This window comes from Nomascus leucogenys, chromosome 22a (assembly GCF_006542625.1).
Source record: "Nomascus leucogenys isolate Asia chromosome 22a, Asia_NLE_v1, whole genome shotgun sequence".
Classification (NCBI taxonomy): Eukaryota; Metazoa; Chordata; class Mammalia; order Primates; family Hylobatidae; genus Nomascus; species Nomascus leucogenys.
This window is the reverse complement of record NC_044402.1, coordinates 133060157-133078995: the sequence shown is the minus strand read 5'-3', so window position 1 is coordinate 133078995 and position 18839 is coordinate 133060157. Positions and strand designations below refer to the sequence as shown.

The 18839-nt window shown below is 58.7% G+C and overlaps 2 protein-coding genes across 6 annotated transcripts; both read right to left on the bottom strand.

Annotated features, from left to right (window-relative positions):
• Window positions 1-984: 984 nt before the first annotated feature.
• On the bottom strand, window positions 985-11449 carry CHRND (cholinergic receptor nicotinic delta subunit). 4 transcript variants are annotated; one of them, XM_030803180.1, is made up of 12 exons: window positions 11342-11449; window positions 10935-11080; window positions 10170-10214; window positions 9232-9341; window positions 8947-9102; window positions 8632-8741; window positions 7458-7658; window positions 6168-6279; window positions 5974-6088; window positions 3506-3710; window positions 3299-3417; window positions 985-2516 (listed from the first exon to the last, which is right to left on the bottom strand). In XM_030803180.1, exons 1-12 carry the CDS (start codon window positions 11391-11393, stop codon window positions 2334-2336), a joined length of 1554 nt encoding a protein of 517 aa, XP_030659040.1. In that variant the 5' UTR covers window positions 11394-11449; the 3' UTR covers window positions 985-2333. The 4 variants fall into 4 exon arrangements, with proteins under 4 accessions (XP_030659040.1, XP_030659041.1, XP_003274794.2 ...); XM_030803181.1 differs by having other exon boundaries at window positions 9264-9341; XM_003274746.4 differs by lacking the exon at window positions 10170-10214.
• Window positions 11450-11893: 444 nt separating this feature from the next.
• PRSS56 (serine protease 56) lies at window positions 11894-17249 on the bottom strand. 2 transcript variants are annotated; one of them, XM_030803435.1, is made up of 13 exons: window positions 16942-17249; window positions 16208-16315; window positions 15769-15819; window positions 15475-15664; window positions 15021-15120; window positions 14774-14933; window positions 14433-14575; window positions 14057-14219; window positions 13688-13861; window positions 13430-13594; window positions 13259-13321; window positions 12784-12890; window positions 11894-12394 (listed from the first exon to the last, which is right to left on the bottom strand). In XM_030803435.1, exons 1-13 carry the CDS (start codon window positions 17036-17038, stop codon window positions 12104-12106), a joined length of 1812 nt encoding a protein of 603 aa, XP_030659295.1. In that variant the 5' UTR covers window positions 17039-17249; the 3' UTR covers window positions 11894-12103. The 2 variants fall into 2 exon arrangements, with proteins under 2 accessions (XP_030659295.1, XP_030659294.1); XM_030803434.1 differs by having other exon boundaries at window positions 13688-13864; window positions 16942-17174.
• Between the last annotated feature and the right edge of the window lie 1590 nt (window positions 17250-18839).

Below are 18839 nucleotides of genomic sequence, written 5' to 3'. Positions count from 1 at the left end.
CCTATTATTATTATGTGAGAAAAAGGAAACCTTATGTGTTTAAGCTACAATTCCTTGAGCTTTCTGTTCCTTGCAGCCCAGTGTGTTACTGATTCGCTGTCCATTGACAGAGAGAAGGTAGCCCTGTTGGTCTGGAGAGAGTAAGGAACACTCTCTGGCTTCCTGAAAAGCTGTGCCTGTGAGCATGGCTTCCTGGGGACAGAAGATGGAATTCCATGTCAGTCAGAGTGGACCAGTCCTGACAGCACCACCGTGCTGGGGGAGCGGGTCCCTCTGGTGGAAACTGTGGTGACTCTGGGACCCTGTGCAAGAGGCACCCCCCCCCCGGTTTTGTGTAACATTTTGGGGTTGTCTTCTCTGGAAGTCCACAGCCACTTGAGCACGGCCTAATAGAACTGAGGACTCACCTGGTGGTTGAACCAAGACCTGCTGCCAGCAGCGTCACCATGAGGCAGAGAGAAGCAAAGACTGTGGCTGAGGGCCCTAGACTCTCTCTCATCTCTGTGCACAAGACGGACCCTCCCTGAGTTGATGGACTATTCCTGGGGAAGTCTCAGACTTCCTGCTCACCTGACAGGTGTGAGAACAAACTGGCTTTCCTATTTAGACAGGAAAATTAAAGATGTGTACCTTGAATTTTGTGACTAGTTCATGCTGGAAGGCAGAAGTTACTAGGGTCAGTTTTGGTTTTAAATGGTTTTTCTTTTTCCTTGGTCACATCTAAACATTAAAAATCTCACCTTCTGTATATCTGAGTTAGTGAGGTCACCAATTCACCCCTGAGGGAAATGGGTTAAATCACCACCCATTAAATGTGCAGGTCACATGAAAATGCTCCTACTAGAAATTCAATTTTCACAACACCCCATGACTAGGCCTTACTAGACACACATTTTGCGGATTAGAAAATGGAAGGTAAGAGATGAGGAGAGGCTTACTCAAGGTCACATTGCTGGTGTAACAAATGGCACCAAAACTTTGTCACTTAAAACAACACACATTTATTATCTCACACAGTTTCTGGGGGTCAGGAATCCAGGAGCCACTTAGCTTGTGGTTCTGGCTTAGGGACTTTCATGGGCCTGCACATAAGATGTCTACTGGGCTGTGATCTCATCCGAAGGCCCTACTGGGGCAGAGGATTCATTTCCACATTCACTCATGTGGCTGTTGGCAGGAGGCCTTAGTTCCTTGCCATGTGGACCTCTCCATAGGGCTCCTCAACATGCCAGCTGGCTTCCCCAAAGTGAGAGATCCAACTGATGTGAGAATGAGGGCTAATGAGCAAGAAAGAGGCCACAGTGTCTTTCCTAACCGAATCTGGGAAGTGAGGTACCATCACTTCTGCCTCATTCTATTGGTTACCCAGACCTCCCCTGGTACAGAGTGAGGGGACTGCACAAGGGTGTGAATACTGGGCATCACTGGGGCCATCTTGGAGGTGGGCCGCCATACAAACAGACCCTTGTCTCCCAATTCCTGCAGCCTTGGTCTTTGGCCCTCAGGATAGGATTGAGTGGAGGCTGCCTTTGGGATAGGGTTGCTAGATTTAGCAAATAAAAGTGTGGGACAAATTTCAGAGAAACAACGAATGATTTTTTAGAATACATATGCCCCAAATAATGCATGACAACCCTATTTTGGAGAGGAGTAGGTGCTGGGGGGCAGGGGCCCTTTGGGGAGAGGTGCTGCGTTCTGGCCCTCTAGGATTTTGTGTGCAACCTCAGGCTGACCCCAAGTCTTTGTGGATGTCGATCCTGACCTTTCCATTCCAGTCCTCAACTTCCCAAAGGGACCTAGGCAGAGTGGTCAAGGCAGAAAGAGTTAGGAAAGGATACTCTGGGATCTGGAGGGAGGGAGGTGTCTTCAACCTCAGTCCCAGGTGAGGCCTCAGAAGCCTAAGGTTGAAGGGTAGGTGGGAAGAGGGAGGCTGGAGGGGCCAGAGAGTGAAGGCGCAGATTCCTGTCTGCTCTACTCCACACCTTGGGGGAGGAGGAGCAGAGAAAGGGCCCTATCTGTCTCACCCCTATCAGAGCTCTCCCCCTGAGGCCACCCTGAGTGACCTCCTCCCTGGACTCTGAACCAGCCTCAGGCCTCCCCCCAAATCGTCCTGCCCACCCGCTGTAGCCGACGTCCACCCTCAGACCATCTCAGGTGGCCCCTGTCTTGATTTCAGGGGAGCCATTGAGCATTGAGGAGTGGCTGCTCCCTCCCTTCCTTGGACTCTTCCCCAGTGTGAGGGGCGTGAGCCTCAGGGCTAGGAGTGGGTCTCATTAGGGACCGTGGCTCCTCTCTCAGACCCTGCTGTCTCCTGGCTCCCCCACAGGCCCACCCTAGATGAAGCGCTTGTCCTGCACGTCATAGGAGTAGGGGTCCCCGGGAAAAGGCTGGGGTGGTGGCTGGTTGTAAACGCCCTGCAGGAAGATCCAGGCTGTGCCCACCACCATGACAGGCGTCACCACAAACAGGCAGAGGCGGTCCACTGTGCGTGCCACTCGGTTCCAGCTGTCTTTCTCCTGTGGGTAGGGGCAGAGAGAGTGGGGTGAGAAGGGCCTCAGGCCACAAAGCCCCACTCCTAAGCTGGGGCCCAGCCATGGAGGCAGGGGGCGGCTCAGTGTGCCTGCAGAGGTTGCCTCGGGCTTGCAGGATAATGCCGGCTTGTCCCCAGCAAGGTCCCAGGCCCCTCTGGCCACAGGCAGGGCTGATCACTCTGTTGAGGGGGCAGAGAACAGACCATAGCCTCCCTCTCTGCTGTAGCACAGGGCTCTGGGGCTAGAGAGGAACTGAGGCCCAGGGGTCTCTCCTAGGGACTGAGGAAGGCGGATAAACCGCTCTCTTCTCCCCCATCCCAGCAAGTCAGGGCTGCTGCCAGCCCATATGTGAACTGGGAAAAGGTGCCCTTTCTCAAGAGAGAATTTTTAGAAGTCGTATAATGTTGAATAACCATATATGGCTGCCTTTAAAATGTCTGGTTCTGTCTGGAGTATCAGGCTTGGAACTGAGTAGGGACAGAAGATGATTGGCAGCTGGGAGAAAGAAGGGACCCTAAGGGATGCTCAGAGTGTGGCCTGGACAGGGTGGAGCTGTTTGCCTACGTGTGTGTGCCTGGCCCCAGTGCTGCTATAGGGTGCCAGGCAGGAGTTCTCTCTCCCTGGGGGGGCCTGGAATCTGTATCACATTAACTCCCTCATCTAAGCTGGTGTGTGCCTCTAAGGGGAACCCTGCCCTCTTAAGATAGAATACACTTTATCAGTGCCCTACTTGAACACCTGTACATGGCAATCCTGTGGTTCCTTACCTCATTGTAATTGTTCTGGTCCCTCATGTGGTTAACAATGAAGTTTGCCCCGTCCACAGCTGGCTTCAGCTCATTGAAGAGTTCCTGCTGGGCCTGCTCTGAGCTTGCTGGGGGCTGGCCTACGGACAAGGGGCCAGAGTGGGTGTGAGGCCTGCCCCCACCCATCTCCCACAGATGGGCTGAAAACCAAGACCAGCAGGGACCCACGTGCAGTGGTGAGGCGCCTGGCCAGCCCGTGCCGCTCTGACTGCTTCTCGAACATGAGGTCACTGCGGGACTTGAGCAAGAAGTACTCCTCGGCCTTGGAGATGTATCCCAGGGAGCTGCTTCTCCGCACCAGGGCCCCAGGGCTGGGTCCATCCTCTGCTGGGCGGGACATGTGCAGGAGCTCCGGCAGGGTCTCCAGGAAGAGCTGGGGCCATGTCAAGGGGCCACAAGAAAGGTGTTGTTTTTTGTTTCTTGTTTTTGAGACGGAGTCTCACTCTGTCACCAGGCTGGAGTGCAGTGGCGCGATCTCGGCTCACTGCAACCTCTACCTCCCGGGTTCAAGTGATTCTCCTGCCTCAGCCTCCCAAGTAGTTGGGACTACAGGCACGTGCCACCATGCCCAGCTAATTTTTGTGTTTTTAGTAGAGATGGGGTTTCACCATGTTGGCCGGGATGGTCTTGCTTTCCTGACCTTGTGATCCGCCTGACTTGGCCTCCCAAAGTGCTGGGATTACAGGCGTGAGGCACCGCGCCCGGCCAAGAAAGGCCATTTTACAAGCATGGGGTGACCTTTACACATCCTAACATCTGTGACTTCATTCCTGGCTGCCACAAAGTGCTCCCCCGTCTGACTCTGTCATTGATTCCCTGATCTCCTACTGATGCACATGTAGGTTGCTTCCAGCTCTCCCACATCACCCATGGTACGGAGCAGAATCCATTCACTAAAAATGATTAGTTAAAGACCAAAAACCAAGGTAAATGCTCCAAATGCTAGAGTCTCCCCCATCAAATGCTGAAAGACAAAAAGAGTTGCTAAGGCCGGGCACAGTGGCTCACGCCTATAGTCCCAGCTCTTTGAGAAGCCAAGGCGGGTGGATCACTTGAGGTCAGGAGTTCGAGACCAGCATGGCCAACATGGTGAAACTCGTTTCTACTAAAAATACAAAAATTAGCCATGGTCGGGGGCGCCTGTAATCCCAGCTACTTAGGAGGCTGAGGCATGAAAATCACTTGAACCTAGGAGGCAGAGGTTGCAGTGAGCTGAGATCGAACCACTGCACTCCAGCCTGGGCGACCGAGGGAGACTCCATCTCAAAAAAAAAAAAAAAAAAAAGTTGCTAAACTGCCTTCAGCTGTCCCAGAACAGCCAGCTGGCCCTGCAGTAGCTGAGAGGCAAGGGCAGCCCCCTCCTGAGTACCCTGCACTCAGTCCTCCCCTTCTTCCTTCTGAGTTGCAGCATGCAGTGGAATGAGCACATCTTAAGTATATTGCTAGATGAATGTTTACAGATGCATTCCACTGGGTAAATCACCAGTGATGAGACAGTGAACATGATCCCCAAAAATCTCCCTCACACCTGCCCCCGCTCAGTTCCCTCCCAGCCCCAGAGATAGCCACCATTCTGACTTCTGTCACCAAAGATTGATTTGGCCTATTCTTGAACTTCTTACAAAGTGAGGCCTGCAGCATGTGCTGCTGTGTCTGGTTTCCTTCACAGAACACTGTGCCAGGAGGTTCACGCGTGCAGGGGTGCAGCAGCCACAGGTGCTTCCACACTGCTGAGCAGCACTCCCATGGGGGTATATGTCCGGTGTCTTTACCCATTCTACAGATGGCCTTTGGACAACTTCCGGATTTTTTTTTTTTTTGGAGACAGAGTTTCGCCCTTGTCTCTCGTCGCCCAGGCTGGAGTGCAGTGGTAGGATCTCGGCTCACTGCAACCTCCACCTCCCAGGTTCAAGCGATTCTCGTACCTCAGCCCCCTGAGTAGCTGGGATTACAAGCGCACACTATCACGCCCGGCTAATTTTTGTATTTTTAGTAGAGATGGGGTTTCACCATGTTGGCCAGGCTGGTCTCGAACTCCTGACCTCAGGTGATCCACCCGCCTCAGCCTCCCAAAGTGCTGGGATTATAGGCGTGAGCTACCACGCCCGGCTCCTGCTTTTTTTTTTTTTTTTTTTTTTTTTTTTTTAGAGATTGGGGTCTCAATCTGTTGCCCAGACTGGGGTGCAGTGATGTGATCATAGCACATTGCAACCTCCAACTCCTGGGTTCCAGGGATCCTCCCACCTCAGCCTCCTGAGTAGCTGAGACTCCAGGTGTGAGCTACTGTACCTGGTTCAATCTCCAGCTTTTGGCTATTGAGAGTGCTTTTTTTTTTTTTTTTTTCTTTGAGACAAGGTCTCATTCTGTTGCCCAGGCTGGAGTGCCCTGGCGCGATCACAGCTCACTGCAACTTTGACCTCCCAGGCTCAAGTGATCCACCCCAGCCTCTTGAGTAGCTGGGACTACAAGCATGTGCCACCACACCTGGCTAATTTTTTTGATTGTTTGTAGAGACAGGGGTGTCTCTATGTTGCCCAGGCTGGTCCCAACTCCTGGGCTCAAGAGATTCCCCCGCCTCAGCCTCCTGAAGTGCCAGGATTACAGTGGTGAGCCTTTGCACCGGGCCAGGTACTCACCTTCTTGACCCCCTCAGACAGCACATGGGTGCTGGGTGTTCGGAAGTGGATGTTGAGCACGATGACACAGATCACCACAACCATGGTGACCAGCACCATGCCGAAGAGCAGGAACCTGTGCGCAAACACTCAGCTTGGAGCCCCCAGGGCTGGGCTGGGCAAGCAGGGTGGGGCCGGGCTTGGGCGTCACTCACTTGCCGATAAGAGGGATGGCCATGGATGTGGCGGGCAGACGCTTGGAGATGAGCAGCAGGAAGACAGACTGAGCCAGGAGCACCGAGATGGCCACTGATGTCTTCTCGCCACCTGGGGAAGCCAGACTTAGCTGTGACCTTGGGGCACCGGTCCTAGACGGTCCCGCTGTGGCCCCTGGCACCTCTGTAGTACCATGGTACCCTGATGAAAATTACGAGTTATGGAGCTAGAGTGCCTGGGTGCAAATCTCAGCTCTGCCACTTACTAGCTGGGTGACCTTGGGCAAGTAGCCCAACCTTTCTGTGCACCAGTTTTCTCAACTGTTAAATGTGGTGAGAGAGTGTGTTTAACACACATCACTCTGCCTGGCACTGGGTAAATGCTCATGAAAATCAGCTGTCACAACCCACCCACGCCACTGAACCCTACTGGAGCACAGACCTGGGCGCGTTACTCCCTGCTTAGAAAGCACCAAGTTGTCCTCGTAGCACCAGGACAACACCCCAACTCCCAGCCCCTCACTCAGAGACCCTAACCCAGTGCTGTCTTGCTCTTCCCACCTGAGTTCCTGCACGTGATGGCAAGGGCAGGAAGGGGGGCTCCCCTGCTGAGGTCCCCTCAGCCCCTGCCTGGCGCCCTCCTTATTGGCATTGCTCCCCCCGCCTGGGGTAGCCCCACCCAATCCTGCTCAAGTCCATTCAAGCTCTACCTCTTCTAGGAGCCCTCCCAACCCCACTGCAGATGGAAGGTGCCCCCCTTCTCCCTCCTCAAGTCCTGCCAGGGGCAGGGGCTGGGTGGCCTTTGACCCTGGGACTCACTATGCCCTGCTCATAGTAAACATTCTGAACTTGTAAACCACCGCCTCATAGAGTCAGGTGAGCATAGACGGGTTTCCTGCCTCACACCCTACTGTCCTAGAGACCCTGTTATTGGCCCACTGGTTCAACAGTTGAGGGCCTCCTGGTGTGCCAGGCCCACGGTCACATACTGGTGACCATGAGGGACTTGGTCTCTGCCCTGACAGAGGGACAGTTTAGCAGTTCTTCTGAGAGTCTGTGGGAAGTAGCATCTTGGAGATGTCCTGCCCTGTCCATTTGGGGATATTGCCCAGAGTCATACGGCCCTCCCTCTGGGTGGCCGCCTGGCCCTCACACCTGGACACAGGCAGGGAGCTCCAGGAACAGAGACCCCAGGTGGCTCCCAGGAGGAAGTGAGGGGGCGGGGCTGGGGCTGGCCATGCTCAGGTGGGCTTGAGGAGGGGGAGCAGGGGACGGGGCCTGGAGGCTCACTGTCGGCCGGTAGGTAGAAGACCAGGTTGACCATGAAGGAGATGAGCACGCAGGGCACCAGGATGTTGATGATGTAGAAGAGGGGCTTGCGGCGGATGATGAGGTAGAAGGTGACGTCCTGGCGGCTGGGGCTGTCCAGAGGGGCTCTGGGGTCCACGTTGACCCTGGCCGGCTGGTGGACTATCTCCCACTCCCCGTTCTCTGAGGGCGGCACATGGACACCTTAGGGTCAGGCCAGGCCAAGGGGGCTAGGCAGGTCCTGGGGACAGAATGAGGGGCTGGGCAAGGCAAGCCAGTCCAGAGATGCGGACGGGCTGTCTACGGGGTCCCGATGGTGGGTGTCATTCTCTGGGGGGTCGGGATGGAAGTTTCCATCTGTGAGGGGAAATCTTCCTCTGTGACTGATTTCTTTTCTATCTTTTTGGAAAAAATAGAAGCTGAGGCCATACAGGACTCAAATAAGGAGTATCTTTTGGCTCAAAAGATACAGCAGCCAAAAATAGGTATTGCAGATTAAAGACACCAAGTCAAACAAATGCTCTCAGACATTGAGCCTGTCTTCCTGAGTAACAAAGAAAACCCTCCTGGACATTAATTGAGCCACTCCTTCTCGGCCTGGGCCTTGGGGATAATGAGCCAGTGACAGTAAAACTATCCCTGCCATGATGTGCCAGCCTGAGACAGTGAGACAGGGTCCCTTCTGATGGACGGGGCGAGTGGTAGGCTCCATGCAGGATCCGAGCCTGGGTACAGATCGGGGATGAGGATGTCAGGAGGGGTGGCAGACACCCCCATCAGGATGACACAGTCCTCATGCCAACCACACCCCTGGGCTCACCAGGCACAGGAAAGACTAAACCCCTGTCAGCCATGGGCATCTCATGTGGGAGAAGCATGACTTCAGGGCCTGGGCAGGGGCCGGGGGAGGGCCCTGGCACCTTCTCTCTCTGCCTTTGGGATAGCTTTGCATTCAGGAAGCGTGAGTGTCTGTGTGCTTCTCTGTGGGCGGGCATGTGTCTGCCCTTCTGTGTCTAGCTGCGTGTATGAGTAGCTGTGTATCCGTGTCCTAGGTGTGTGTGTGTGCACGTGTGTATCTCTGGGGTGGGCAGTGCCAGTGTGTCTGTATGTGTGTGTCTGAGGGACCTGCCCACCCACTGGCAGCTGCTCCCAGCACCTGTGAAGCCTTCAGGATCAATGATGATCCACTCCACGGGGTAGGTGCGGTTCTCTTCGGCGTCCTGTTTCAGGCTCAGGGTGATCTCTTTGGCCGTGTACTTGAGGGAACTGGGGAGGAAAATGGGCAGAGAGTGACACTTGGCCACTGGCTGGGGCCGCAGAGTGGGGAAGGGCTGGTAAGGGAGGACCATTGTGGGGAGGGCAGCACTAATCCAGACAGGGCAGGGGCCTCTGTCTGAGGGCGCTTCAGTCACCTTCTTTGGCCCCTGGCAGGGTGCTTTGGGGTGAGGGGTGGCTGGAGAAAGGGGCACACCTGAACTTGAGGGAGCAGTTCTGCCAGTCGAAGGGGAAATAGGTGACAGAGATGGGGCAGGAGGAGCGGAAGATGGCAGGTGGCAGCCAGTACACGAAGCCGTAGTCATAGACAAGCACGTTGCAGGAGTAGGAAATCTGGAAGGAGCCGTCATTGCTGGGGGACAGGGACAAGAACCATAGTGAGCTCTGGCCACTCAGGACTGGCAGAGTTGGGGGAGGCAGAGGAGGCTTAAGGAAAGGAGGCAGGGTGACAGAGGGGAGGTCAGGGAGGGCTTGGCTCAACTTGTTCTCCAGCACAATCTCTGGGAGCCACACCATGTCCGGGGGGAGGCGCAGGACACTGATGTTTCCAAATTCTTCAGCATTCCACTTCAGCCGGTTGTCTGTCCAGCCCTGGAATCCCAAAGGCATGTCAGCGGTGCACTCTGCAGCCATCCAGGCTCCTGGCTCCCCCCACTTCCCTGAGAGAAGACTGAACGGGGTCTGAGAGCTGTGACAAAAGAGGTTTGGGGAAGGCAGGTACAGAGTGTGGATTCAGGTCTGTCATGGACAGCTGTGCAGGATGCTCACTGCACAACTAAGGGAGCATTATTTCTACTGTGAGCACAGAAGATTTGTGTCTGTATTGTGGACTTTTGACAGGGAGGAGGAGAATGTTTTCTAATAAACATCAAGATAAAGTGGCAATTTTCCAATATGGGAATCCTAATCCACTTGATGGTGACATCAGGGCTGGTGAAGGCAGTAGGTGGGGGAAGGACAGTTGGGCCTGGGGCTTCCCTGTAGGGAGGCACCAACCCCTCCTGGAGGACAGGGTCCAAGGCAGACGGGATCTCCAAGCGGAAGCAACCTGGAGCCCTGCATCCACCCCACCCCCACCCCGCCGGCTCTGGGAGAGGCATTCTCTTTTTTTTTTTTTTTTTTTTTGAGTCTTGTTCTGTGGCCCAGGCTGGAGTGCAGTGGCGCAATCTTGGCTCGCTGCAGGCTCCGCCTCCCGGGAGTCACACCATTCTCCTGCCTCAGCTTCCCGAGTAGCTGGAACTACAGGTACCTGCCACCACACCCGGCTAATTTTTTGTATTTTTAGTAGAGACGGGGTTTCACCGTGTTAGCCAAGATGGTCTCGATCTCCTGACCTCGTGATCCACCCCCCCTCGGCCTTCCAAAGTGCTGGGATTACAGGCGTGAGCCACTGCGCCTGGCTGGGAGGGGCATTCTTACGTGCTCTATCCACACGTTGGTAGTGAGGGTCTCCTCAACTTCCTTCTGTAATTAGACGGTAGGGCCATCCTTCAGGGCCATATCATTCTTTTATCCGCACACATTCACCCACTCTCTCTCTCTTTTTTTTTTTTTTTCTGGAGTCTTGCTCAATTGCCCAGAATGGAGTGCAGTGGCACGATCTCAGCTCACTGCAACCTGCAACCTCTGCCTCCTGGGTTCAAGTGATTCTCCTGCCTCAGCCTTCCTAGTAGCTGGGATTAAGGGCACACACCATCACACCCGGCTAATTTTTGTATTTTTAGTAGAGATCAGGTTTTACTATGTCGGCCAGGCTGGTCTCAAACTCCTGACCTCAGGTGATCCGCCCACCTCGGCCTCCCAAAGTGCTGGGATTACAGGCATGAGCCACCACACCCGGCCTACATTCACCCACTCTCAACTGGCACCCAGGGAAACTGTGGCATCTGGGCCCTGATCACTTGCAGTCAGGAGTGGGTGGGCAGCCAGGGAGCAGAGAGGACCGGTGGCCTCTGAAGTGTGTCACAGATGGGGCATGCTATGGGTGTGGATGGGGGACTCCCCAGAGCTGACACTGGAGGGGCAGGACAGCAGCCTCTCAGGGCACAGAGCAGCCGCAGCACGTTTCCCAGGAAGGGAGCGGCCATAGGCCAGGTGGGGGCTTGTAGCTTCCTCCATGGCTATCCTGGTCCTGGAAAGCCATCCCTGCCCTCCCTCCCAACCCAGCACTGGAGGGCCTCTCACCAGGGAGATGAGGTTGGAGAGTGTGAGGGCCAGGGAAACGTCCACACTCTCCTCTTTGTGTGCCACGGGCCGGAGCTCCTTGTTGTAGCCCTTCTCTTGAAACAGGTGCCGGATCAGCCGCTCCTCCTCGTTCAGCCCCCAGCTGCCTGGGGAGGGTCAGGGACAAGGACTGAATGGGGCCCTGGGCAGGGGACTCAGGAAGGAAGCTGCCCTGAGGTCCTGCTGGACCATGAGGTTGGGATGAGCAGGGGGGAATCCAACCACTCCCTGGGAGTGGGGACCCCAGAAGGCGGCCCCCCACAGGGAGAGATGGCAGAGTGGGAATGGAGTGAGTGAGGAGCCATGCGGTGTGGGGCCTGGGTGGGCATCACGGGGGACCCCAGGGTGGGGAGGATCTCTTCCCTTACCACACACCGCCAGGGCAGCCAGCAGCCCCAGTGTCAGCACTGGCCCCTCCATCCCATCCCTCTGACTGGGATGTGCATCTGCCCCTCCCGTCTACTGGGCTGTGGAATGAGGGTGGGCAGGAGAGGGGACAGGTGTTGGGGGAGGAGGGGGTCAACGGGAAGAGGCAGCCGGAAACACAATCTGACACCTCATGGCGGTGGGGGACGGGCAAGCCAGGGCAGGAGCCCAAGGACATGAGGCAAAGATCCCAGGCTGGGACTCCCCGCAGCTTGGAGGCGGGGGGGTTTGGGGGGCGGGCCGGTGGGGGGCGCTGGGCGGAGACGCTGGGCACTGGGGCCAGCGCTGGGCAGCCATGCACAGGGGCGGGGCAACAGGCAGGCCAGCTGCTGCTGCTTCTCAGGAGGCAGGAGATAGGCTCAGATGGGGGCCTCACAGCTCCTTTCCAGCCTCTGTTACCCTTGCCAACTGCTTCCGGAGGCAGCCCTGCCTGGGCCCCACCCCTGAGACTGTGTCCACCCACGAGGTCCCATCCCAAGAAAGCTCCAGAGTTGTTTCCGTGTATTATAAATAACATTTATTAAAGCAGCTGTGATTCTCTGATTGTAAACCTGGGAGGACACGGGGGGCCCAGGACCCCCACCCCATCCCACCCGCACACACCCAGCCACTGTGGCAGCGATAGTTTGTCATTATGCTCCCGAACCCCTCTCAGCTCCTGGGAGCAGTGGGTCCTCCCCAGGGGCTGGGGGCCCAGACATGGCTCAGGATTGCCTGGAGGGGGGTACCTGAGGGTTGAGTGGGTGGTGCCCCTTCCTTTCCAGCCCGGGCCCCTGCCCTACATCCATCCAGGGTCCCTCGGGCTCCCCTTCTGCCAGGGCAGCCACGCGGAAGGCCTGCAGGGCCTGCACCAGCAGCCGGGGGAGGCTGCGGGCCAGTGTGGCCGGCTCCAGGCCCACCAGGCCGCTGAAGGCCACATGCCGACCCCCCAAGCCTGCCCGCACCCAGGCTCTGAAGAGCCCAGTCAGTGTCTTGGAGCCCAGATCTGCCAGGACCTACAGAGGGAGGAGCGGGGATCAGGGGCGCAGAAACTCACTCCTGACTTGAAATCCCAGAGGTCACCCCCTCTCCCCCTGGGCCCCAGAAACTCTCACCTAGACCCATGCTCCTCCCTTTCTCCCGGAAACCCTGCTCATTTCCCGCTCACGTGGACACTCCCACCCACCCCTCTACTCACTCTCCCCACCACCCCCCCAATGGCCTGGCTCACACTCTGCAGGCCCCACTCCCTTCCCCTCGGACCCTCTACCTCCCCCCAGAGCTGGGGCAGAGGCAACCCCAAGCTGCTGGGAGGGTATTGGGGCTGGGCCCTCTGCATCTTCCCTGGGCTGGGTCTCAGCCTTTCCAGGCTACCGTGAAGGAGTCTGGAAGCCTGGGGACCTACCTCATGAAAGTTCATGGCCAGGTGCTCCGAGGGGACCTGCAGGATCCAGGCATGGGCCCCCTGCAGGGCAGCCAACTTCTGTCGCAGGGGCTCCAGCCCAGGGCAGCCTGGAGGAAGAGGAGAGGCCCCGGGAATAATGAAGAGTTGCGGTATGGAACTGGGGGTGGCACTCCCACCAGCACCTCAGGATGGCCTCCCCGGGGACACACTTATCCTTTTATGCTATAAATGGGAAAACTGAGGCTCGGAGAGATTAAGCAGTAATACCAGGCAAAGCATCTCTGTTTGACACTGATGAGAGCCAAAACCACAAGTACTATAAAAGAGTCATACGCTCTATGGCGGGGAGGGGAGAGCGACTCCACCCTGTTGCCCCACGGGGTAAGCACTTCCCAGAGTTGCCGCAGAAGCGCTTCCGACCTCGTCCAGGCCCTCAGCCTATCCCCTCCCGAAGGTCGGCAGGGGGCGTCATTACCATTGGCTTCTCCGCGCGCCTCCGGCCTCCGCTTCGGGAACCGAGTGGCTGCAGCCCGCGATCCTGGGGAGGCACAGGGTTAGGGGACCGCCTCGGCGGAGAAAGTGGCTCTGCCGCGCGGGTGGGGCAAGGCCAGGGCTGGGCTGGGCTGGGCTGGAGGGCGCGGGGTACCTGAGTGAAGCCGCAGCTCGCGGGCGGGGTGCAGCGGAGACTCCCGGAGCGCTGGAGCGGGGCGAGCCAGGGCGGGGGACAGGCGCCGCAGCCCCGGACGCGGGCCGAGCAGCTCCTGGGCGTTCCGCAGCAGGCCCAGCAGCGTGTGCGCCAGCGAGCGCAGCTCTGCAGACCGGACAGGAGTCGGAGCGGCGGTCAGAGGCTGGCCAGGCCCCTTCCCCTCCGCCCCCCGTCCGGGTCCCGGTGAACAGAACTGACCGCATCGCCGCCGGCGCTGCAGGCACTGCTGGTGCGCCAGGCGCGCACAGGCGCCCTGGGACCCGGGGCACAGGCGGGCGTAGAAGGCGCAGAGCCGGGCTGCTTCTGCCTGCAGCTCCTGCGGGGGGTCCCAGGCCAGAAGCTCCCTGCAGCTGGGCTCGCGGCTGGAGGAGGCTGCTGCGGGCGGGACAGGGGTCAGCTCACCCTCTGTTTGGGGCCCTAGCCCCCGCACTGCTTCCCTGGAAGGAGACAGGCTTTCCCGAGGCAGAAGGGAGCTGGGAATGGGCATGGGCCCGCATGGAAACGGGCTTGTCCCACGGTTGTCCGTTGGGACACTGGGGACGGGGCATTGGAAAAGAGGGCGCTCACCGCTCATCTGCTCCTGGAGCCAGTCCTTGAACACCGCCACGCGGGTGTAGACCCCGGGCTTTCCTGGCTCCCCGCAGCCGTCCCCCCAGGAGGTGACTCCGAACAGGACCTCTCTAGGGCGGGGGCCAGGTTCAGAACAAGTCAGGGGGCCTCCCGAGTCACCCTGCAGGGCCAAGAGAGAGAACGCTGCATTCATCTGCCCCCTATGACGCCTGCCTTACGCCTGGCAGGTGTGAGCTTGCCACCTGTGTCCATTTTAGGGATGAGGACAGAGAGGCTCAGAGAAGTCGAGTGACAGCCAGACGTGGAAGGAAAAGAGGCCGTAGTGGCCCTGGGGAGGCTCAGCCGGCCTTTTCTCATCAGACTGGGTTCATACCTGGCACGAGTCAACGCCCCCCGCCAGGTACCCGGCGCAAAGCATGGTGCTGGGGCGCAGTCCGGGCCCCAGGGCCCTTCGGCAGGTGTCGGTGCTGAGCAGGGGAACACGGGCCTCTCTCACTGCTTCAGCCTCAGGCCCGTCTGCAGGGAAGGGGTGGAAGGCTCAGGTTTGGAGGGCAAGAGTACCGCCTTGAGGGTCCCCTTCCCACCACCCCCCTTGATTCCTCCCCCTTTGAAAGAGCAGGCAGCATTTTTCCAAGGCAACCCGGCCTCCCCACACTCTATTACCTCGGACCCCCAATTCTTCCCACCACGCGCCGGCTCACCCACGCCCAGTACCTTCGAAGAGGGCCCCCCAGCCCGCGATGGCGCAGGCGGTTCCGGCAGGGGGCTCCTGGGGCTCTTGGGGCAGGCACACGGGGCGCGCCGGTCCCCCCGGGCTCACCGGCGTCCACAGCTGCACCAGAGCCAGGTCGTTGTGGAAGGTCCGCGGGTCAAACTGAGGAGGGGGAGGCGGCGCAGGGTCAAGGAGGCACGGGTGGGGGTGCGGTGGCCAGCCTTGGGGGCCTGGGGACTGCCTTCTCACCTTGGGGTGGGGCAGGATGCGGTTCACTGGCACCTCTTCCGCTTGCTCCCCCCGGGGCCCCTCGGCCAGCGTCACAGTCCACAGAAGCTCATTCGGGGCGCTGCGGGTCGAGCGGCAGCTGAGACGCAGGAAGGACAGGGGCACACGCAGCAGGCCCCTCGGAGACCCTGCCCCTCCGCCCGCATGCCGGGCTTTCTCCACCTGGGTGCAGGGAGGGCGGGCCGGGGTGGGGTCCCGTCCCAGAGGGGGCGAACGCGCCCGGCGGTGCCACCCCCTCCGGGCTGGCATCCTGGCGGGGCGGCGCGGCGCCTTGAGACGGGGAAGCCCGGGGCCGACTGCCGCCAGGGGGCAACAGAGACCACCTTTTCCCGCGCGTTGCCCGCCCGACAACCCGGCAGGTGCGGGGCCCAGCGCCGGGGACCCCAGCTGGGCAGGGCCTGGGGGTCCTACTTACCCTACAAAGCAGTGCGCTGCCGTGAGCACCCAGGACGCCGCTACCAGGACGCCGCCGCACAGAGGCTGCCCGCCGAGCTGCAGCCTCACCAGCCAGGGCCAGGCCCCGGGCGGCGCCGCGCTGCCCCCCACGATGCGGCCGTGGGCCCGCGTCACGTTGGCAGTGCTCGGGCGCCTCTCGCCGCACGGCCCTAGAAAGGGGTAAGGGGTGTCACGAGGGACATGTTCTGGCCATCCTCGCCTTCGAGGCCCACCCGGCTCTCAGGCCTGCTTCCTGGAGCCTTTTCAGCCTCACCTGGCTCAGGTGGGTCCTGGAGGGGAGCTTGAGGCCTGGGGCGCCCAGATCCTGCGGAGAAACAGACCTTTGAGTCTCACTGCCGCCCTCTTGCCTGTCCTCACCCCAGGCTGGGCCGAGCCTCTCTCTCCCCATCTCTCCTTTTGCGCTCAACCCTCCAGCCCACACAGGTTCTATTTCAGCAACCATGAACTTCTCCTGGTCACCACAGGAGCCCAGAGTGTTTCCGCCTCCCTGCCTTTGCACAGGCCATGCCCCAAGCCTAGCGTGTCCTTTCCACCTGGAGAGACAAACCTTCACAAACGTAGTCTGGGTTGCAGCCCAACTCAGTCTCTGTCCCCAAGAGGGGAGTGAAGACTGAAGGGAAGGGACAGGGGCAGCAGAATGGGCCCAGGGTAGGCAGCAAGCTCACTGGGGCACGGGGGGGCAGGGTGGGCACCTCGGCACTCGTGCGATCTGTGCTGGATCTCCATCGCCACTCGGTTTATTGCCCACTGGGCACTCCTCTGGGCTGCCTGCAACGCCTGAGTCCCCTGGGCCGACAGAACTGCTGGGACAGGGGGCACACAATCATGCGCGGTTGGGGAAGAGCCTCAGCCTCATCCTCCTGGCCCCAGCCCTGAGCCCTGCCTCCGGAGCCCCATGAGCCTGGGATACAACGAGAAGGCGAGTGAGCCCTGGGGACGCTGGGCCCAGCACTAAGAGCCCGTGGTCCCAGGTTTTAAGCCCAAGATGTCTCCCTAATTCAACCGAGCTGGACTGGAATCTTTGAAAGGTGCTTTTCCTTAACAATTTTTTTTTAAAGACATCACCCCAAAGATACAGACATGGCAGAACTCAGCTTTATTGACTGAAAGTAGCTGTGTTTGAGTGGCCCACCTTCGGCAGGGACAGCCAAGGGCGTGGTGCTGCCCCGGGCCGTTTCTCTCTGCTTCATGGGGCCTTCTCTCCGTTCCTTTCGGCATGCTTAACAGCTCCCCTTCCCTTTCCCGCCACACCCCTCCTCTCCCACCTAGATCTCAGTTCTTGGCCCCTTCTCGCAGCAGAGTGGGCAGAAGGGGCCAAAGGTCCTTATGAGTGGGGGTGACAAGCTCTTCTGTCCCCGCCCGCCCAGGGTCCCACTTCCTCTACGTTCCTCCTGACTCCGCGGCTCTCAGACCAGCCTGGACTTACCTTGCAGGGTGCTGGGGGGCAGGCGCGTGTACAGTGGGTGCCCGTGGGCAAACCATGAGCTTGGGAGGGGTAGCAGCAGCAGCACAGCCAGCAGCATGGTGACCAGGAGCTGGGGTGAGAGACCCCCGTCCTCTCTCCTCCTCGGAGTCCACCTTCCGGGCGCCTATCCTTTGGTGCCTGCCTTCTGCTGCCTTTCGGCCCCCAGGCACTGAATTCTTGTCCCTCAAATCATCTGACCCCGTTCTCTTACATCAAAATTACCCGCCTCCCTGGTCAGCCCTCACCTGGCCCTTAACTCCTAGGAGCCCACAGGGGAATGGGGCTGCGGGGTCTTTATAGAGGACAGCCTGGGGGAGGGGTGCACGGGAGGGTGGCCAAGATTGGGGGAGGAGTGGGGTAAGTGGGCTTGACCTTCACCTTTGAAGTCTCATCATCCCAGCTCTGAGCCCCCCTTCTGTCAAAGGAGCCCTTGTTTCTGCGGCTCCATCAAAGGGCCAAGACAGGGAAGAAGAGCTGACGGTTGGGCTGCAGGCCAGGCAGAGGGGGGCTGCTGGGTGGGGGCGGGCCCTGGCTCCAGGGCTGGGATGGGGGGGGATCCCCATCTGCCTCTACCCCCTGAGGAGCTTACAGCTATGACAGGGCAGACACTCCTGGAGGGAGGAGGGCAGGGGGTGTCTGGGGTTTCTCAGCAGCCCCACCCCCTGAGGAAGCCCTGGAGCTCCCCACCCCTCTGCCCCTAATTGCTTGGCAGAGTCCCTCCCCAATGTGGCCATTTCTAAAGATGATCAAAGCAGCCTAATTAGCGCCGTAATTGCCGCACTGGGGGTGGTGGGGTGGGAAGGGGCAGAGGCAGGCAGCCGCAGGAGTGGCGCAGAAAGGGAGGCGGGAGATGAAAGGCCCACAGTGGCCCAGTTCCGGGAGGACAGGCCCTAGCAGCTTCTGACGCTCTCCCAGACCCCCTGGCCCTGCACGGTGCCCGCTCTGCCTGTCCGGCATTGTTCTGTGACCCTGATCTGGCAGTGGGATTCTTCTGGAGTCCTCTGGAGTCTCATGGGCAGGGCCACGCAGCTCTCCTGGGATTGAGTTACCACCTGGGGTAGGGTAGTGCCCGTCCGCGCTGCCCAGGCTCCCCAATTCATGTGAGGTGAACTGGTGGGAATATTTATCAGCAAATGCTATGACCCAGGGCTCTTTCCCCCTGGAGAGCCAGCTGTTCCACAGTCACCAGCACACCATGCTAAGGACCCGTTTCCCCAGTTACCACCGCACCTCACCGTGACAATACCTCTACTTCAGGAATGCTCTGAAAATACTGTCTGCGGATGATTCTGGTAAGTGAATTTGGTGAAGTTGGGAAGGACTCTATTCACCAGAGTGTCTATCCATCTTGCAGGGTATCTTTTTATCTATGACCTCCAAAATCTTGGCAGACAGGGCATTAGCTCAGCACAGCTTGAATTTTAGCATAAACAGAGAAAGTGTCCAAAGGAAGATCACCTGTAGTTCCCGGTAACAGCCACCAAAGCAGGGGACCCAGGAGCAGAGCAGGTGGGTGGGAAATCCTCACAGGCCTCTGTGAGGATTCAACAGAGCTTCGACAGAGCTTCTGCCCTGCAGTTTACCACATCCAAGCGGAGGGGATAAGGGGATGGACCCAGCCCACCAAGCAGCTCTATGGACATTTCCCCTAGGGAATCCCTCCAGGAAGGTATGTCCTGCCCATTCTTGCCAAGTCATGCAGGCCAGGCCACAGCAAGCCCACACAGAGCCCCTGGGCCTCCCTCCTGCCTCTGGTCTTCAGGTGGGAGGCAGGGTGAGAATCCAGCCACTGCCAAAGAAAATGGAGGAATCTTTCAGTGTGGACTGCAATTCTGCTCAACCCCATTCTACTGTTGTCT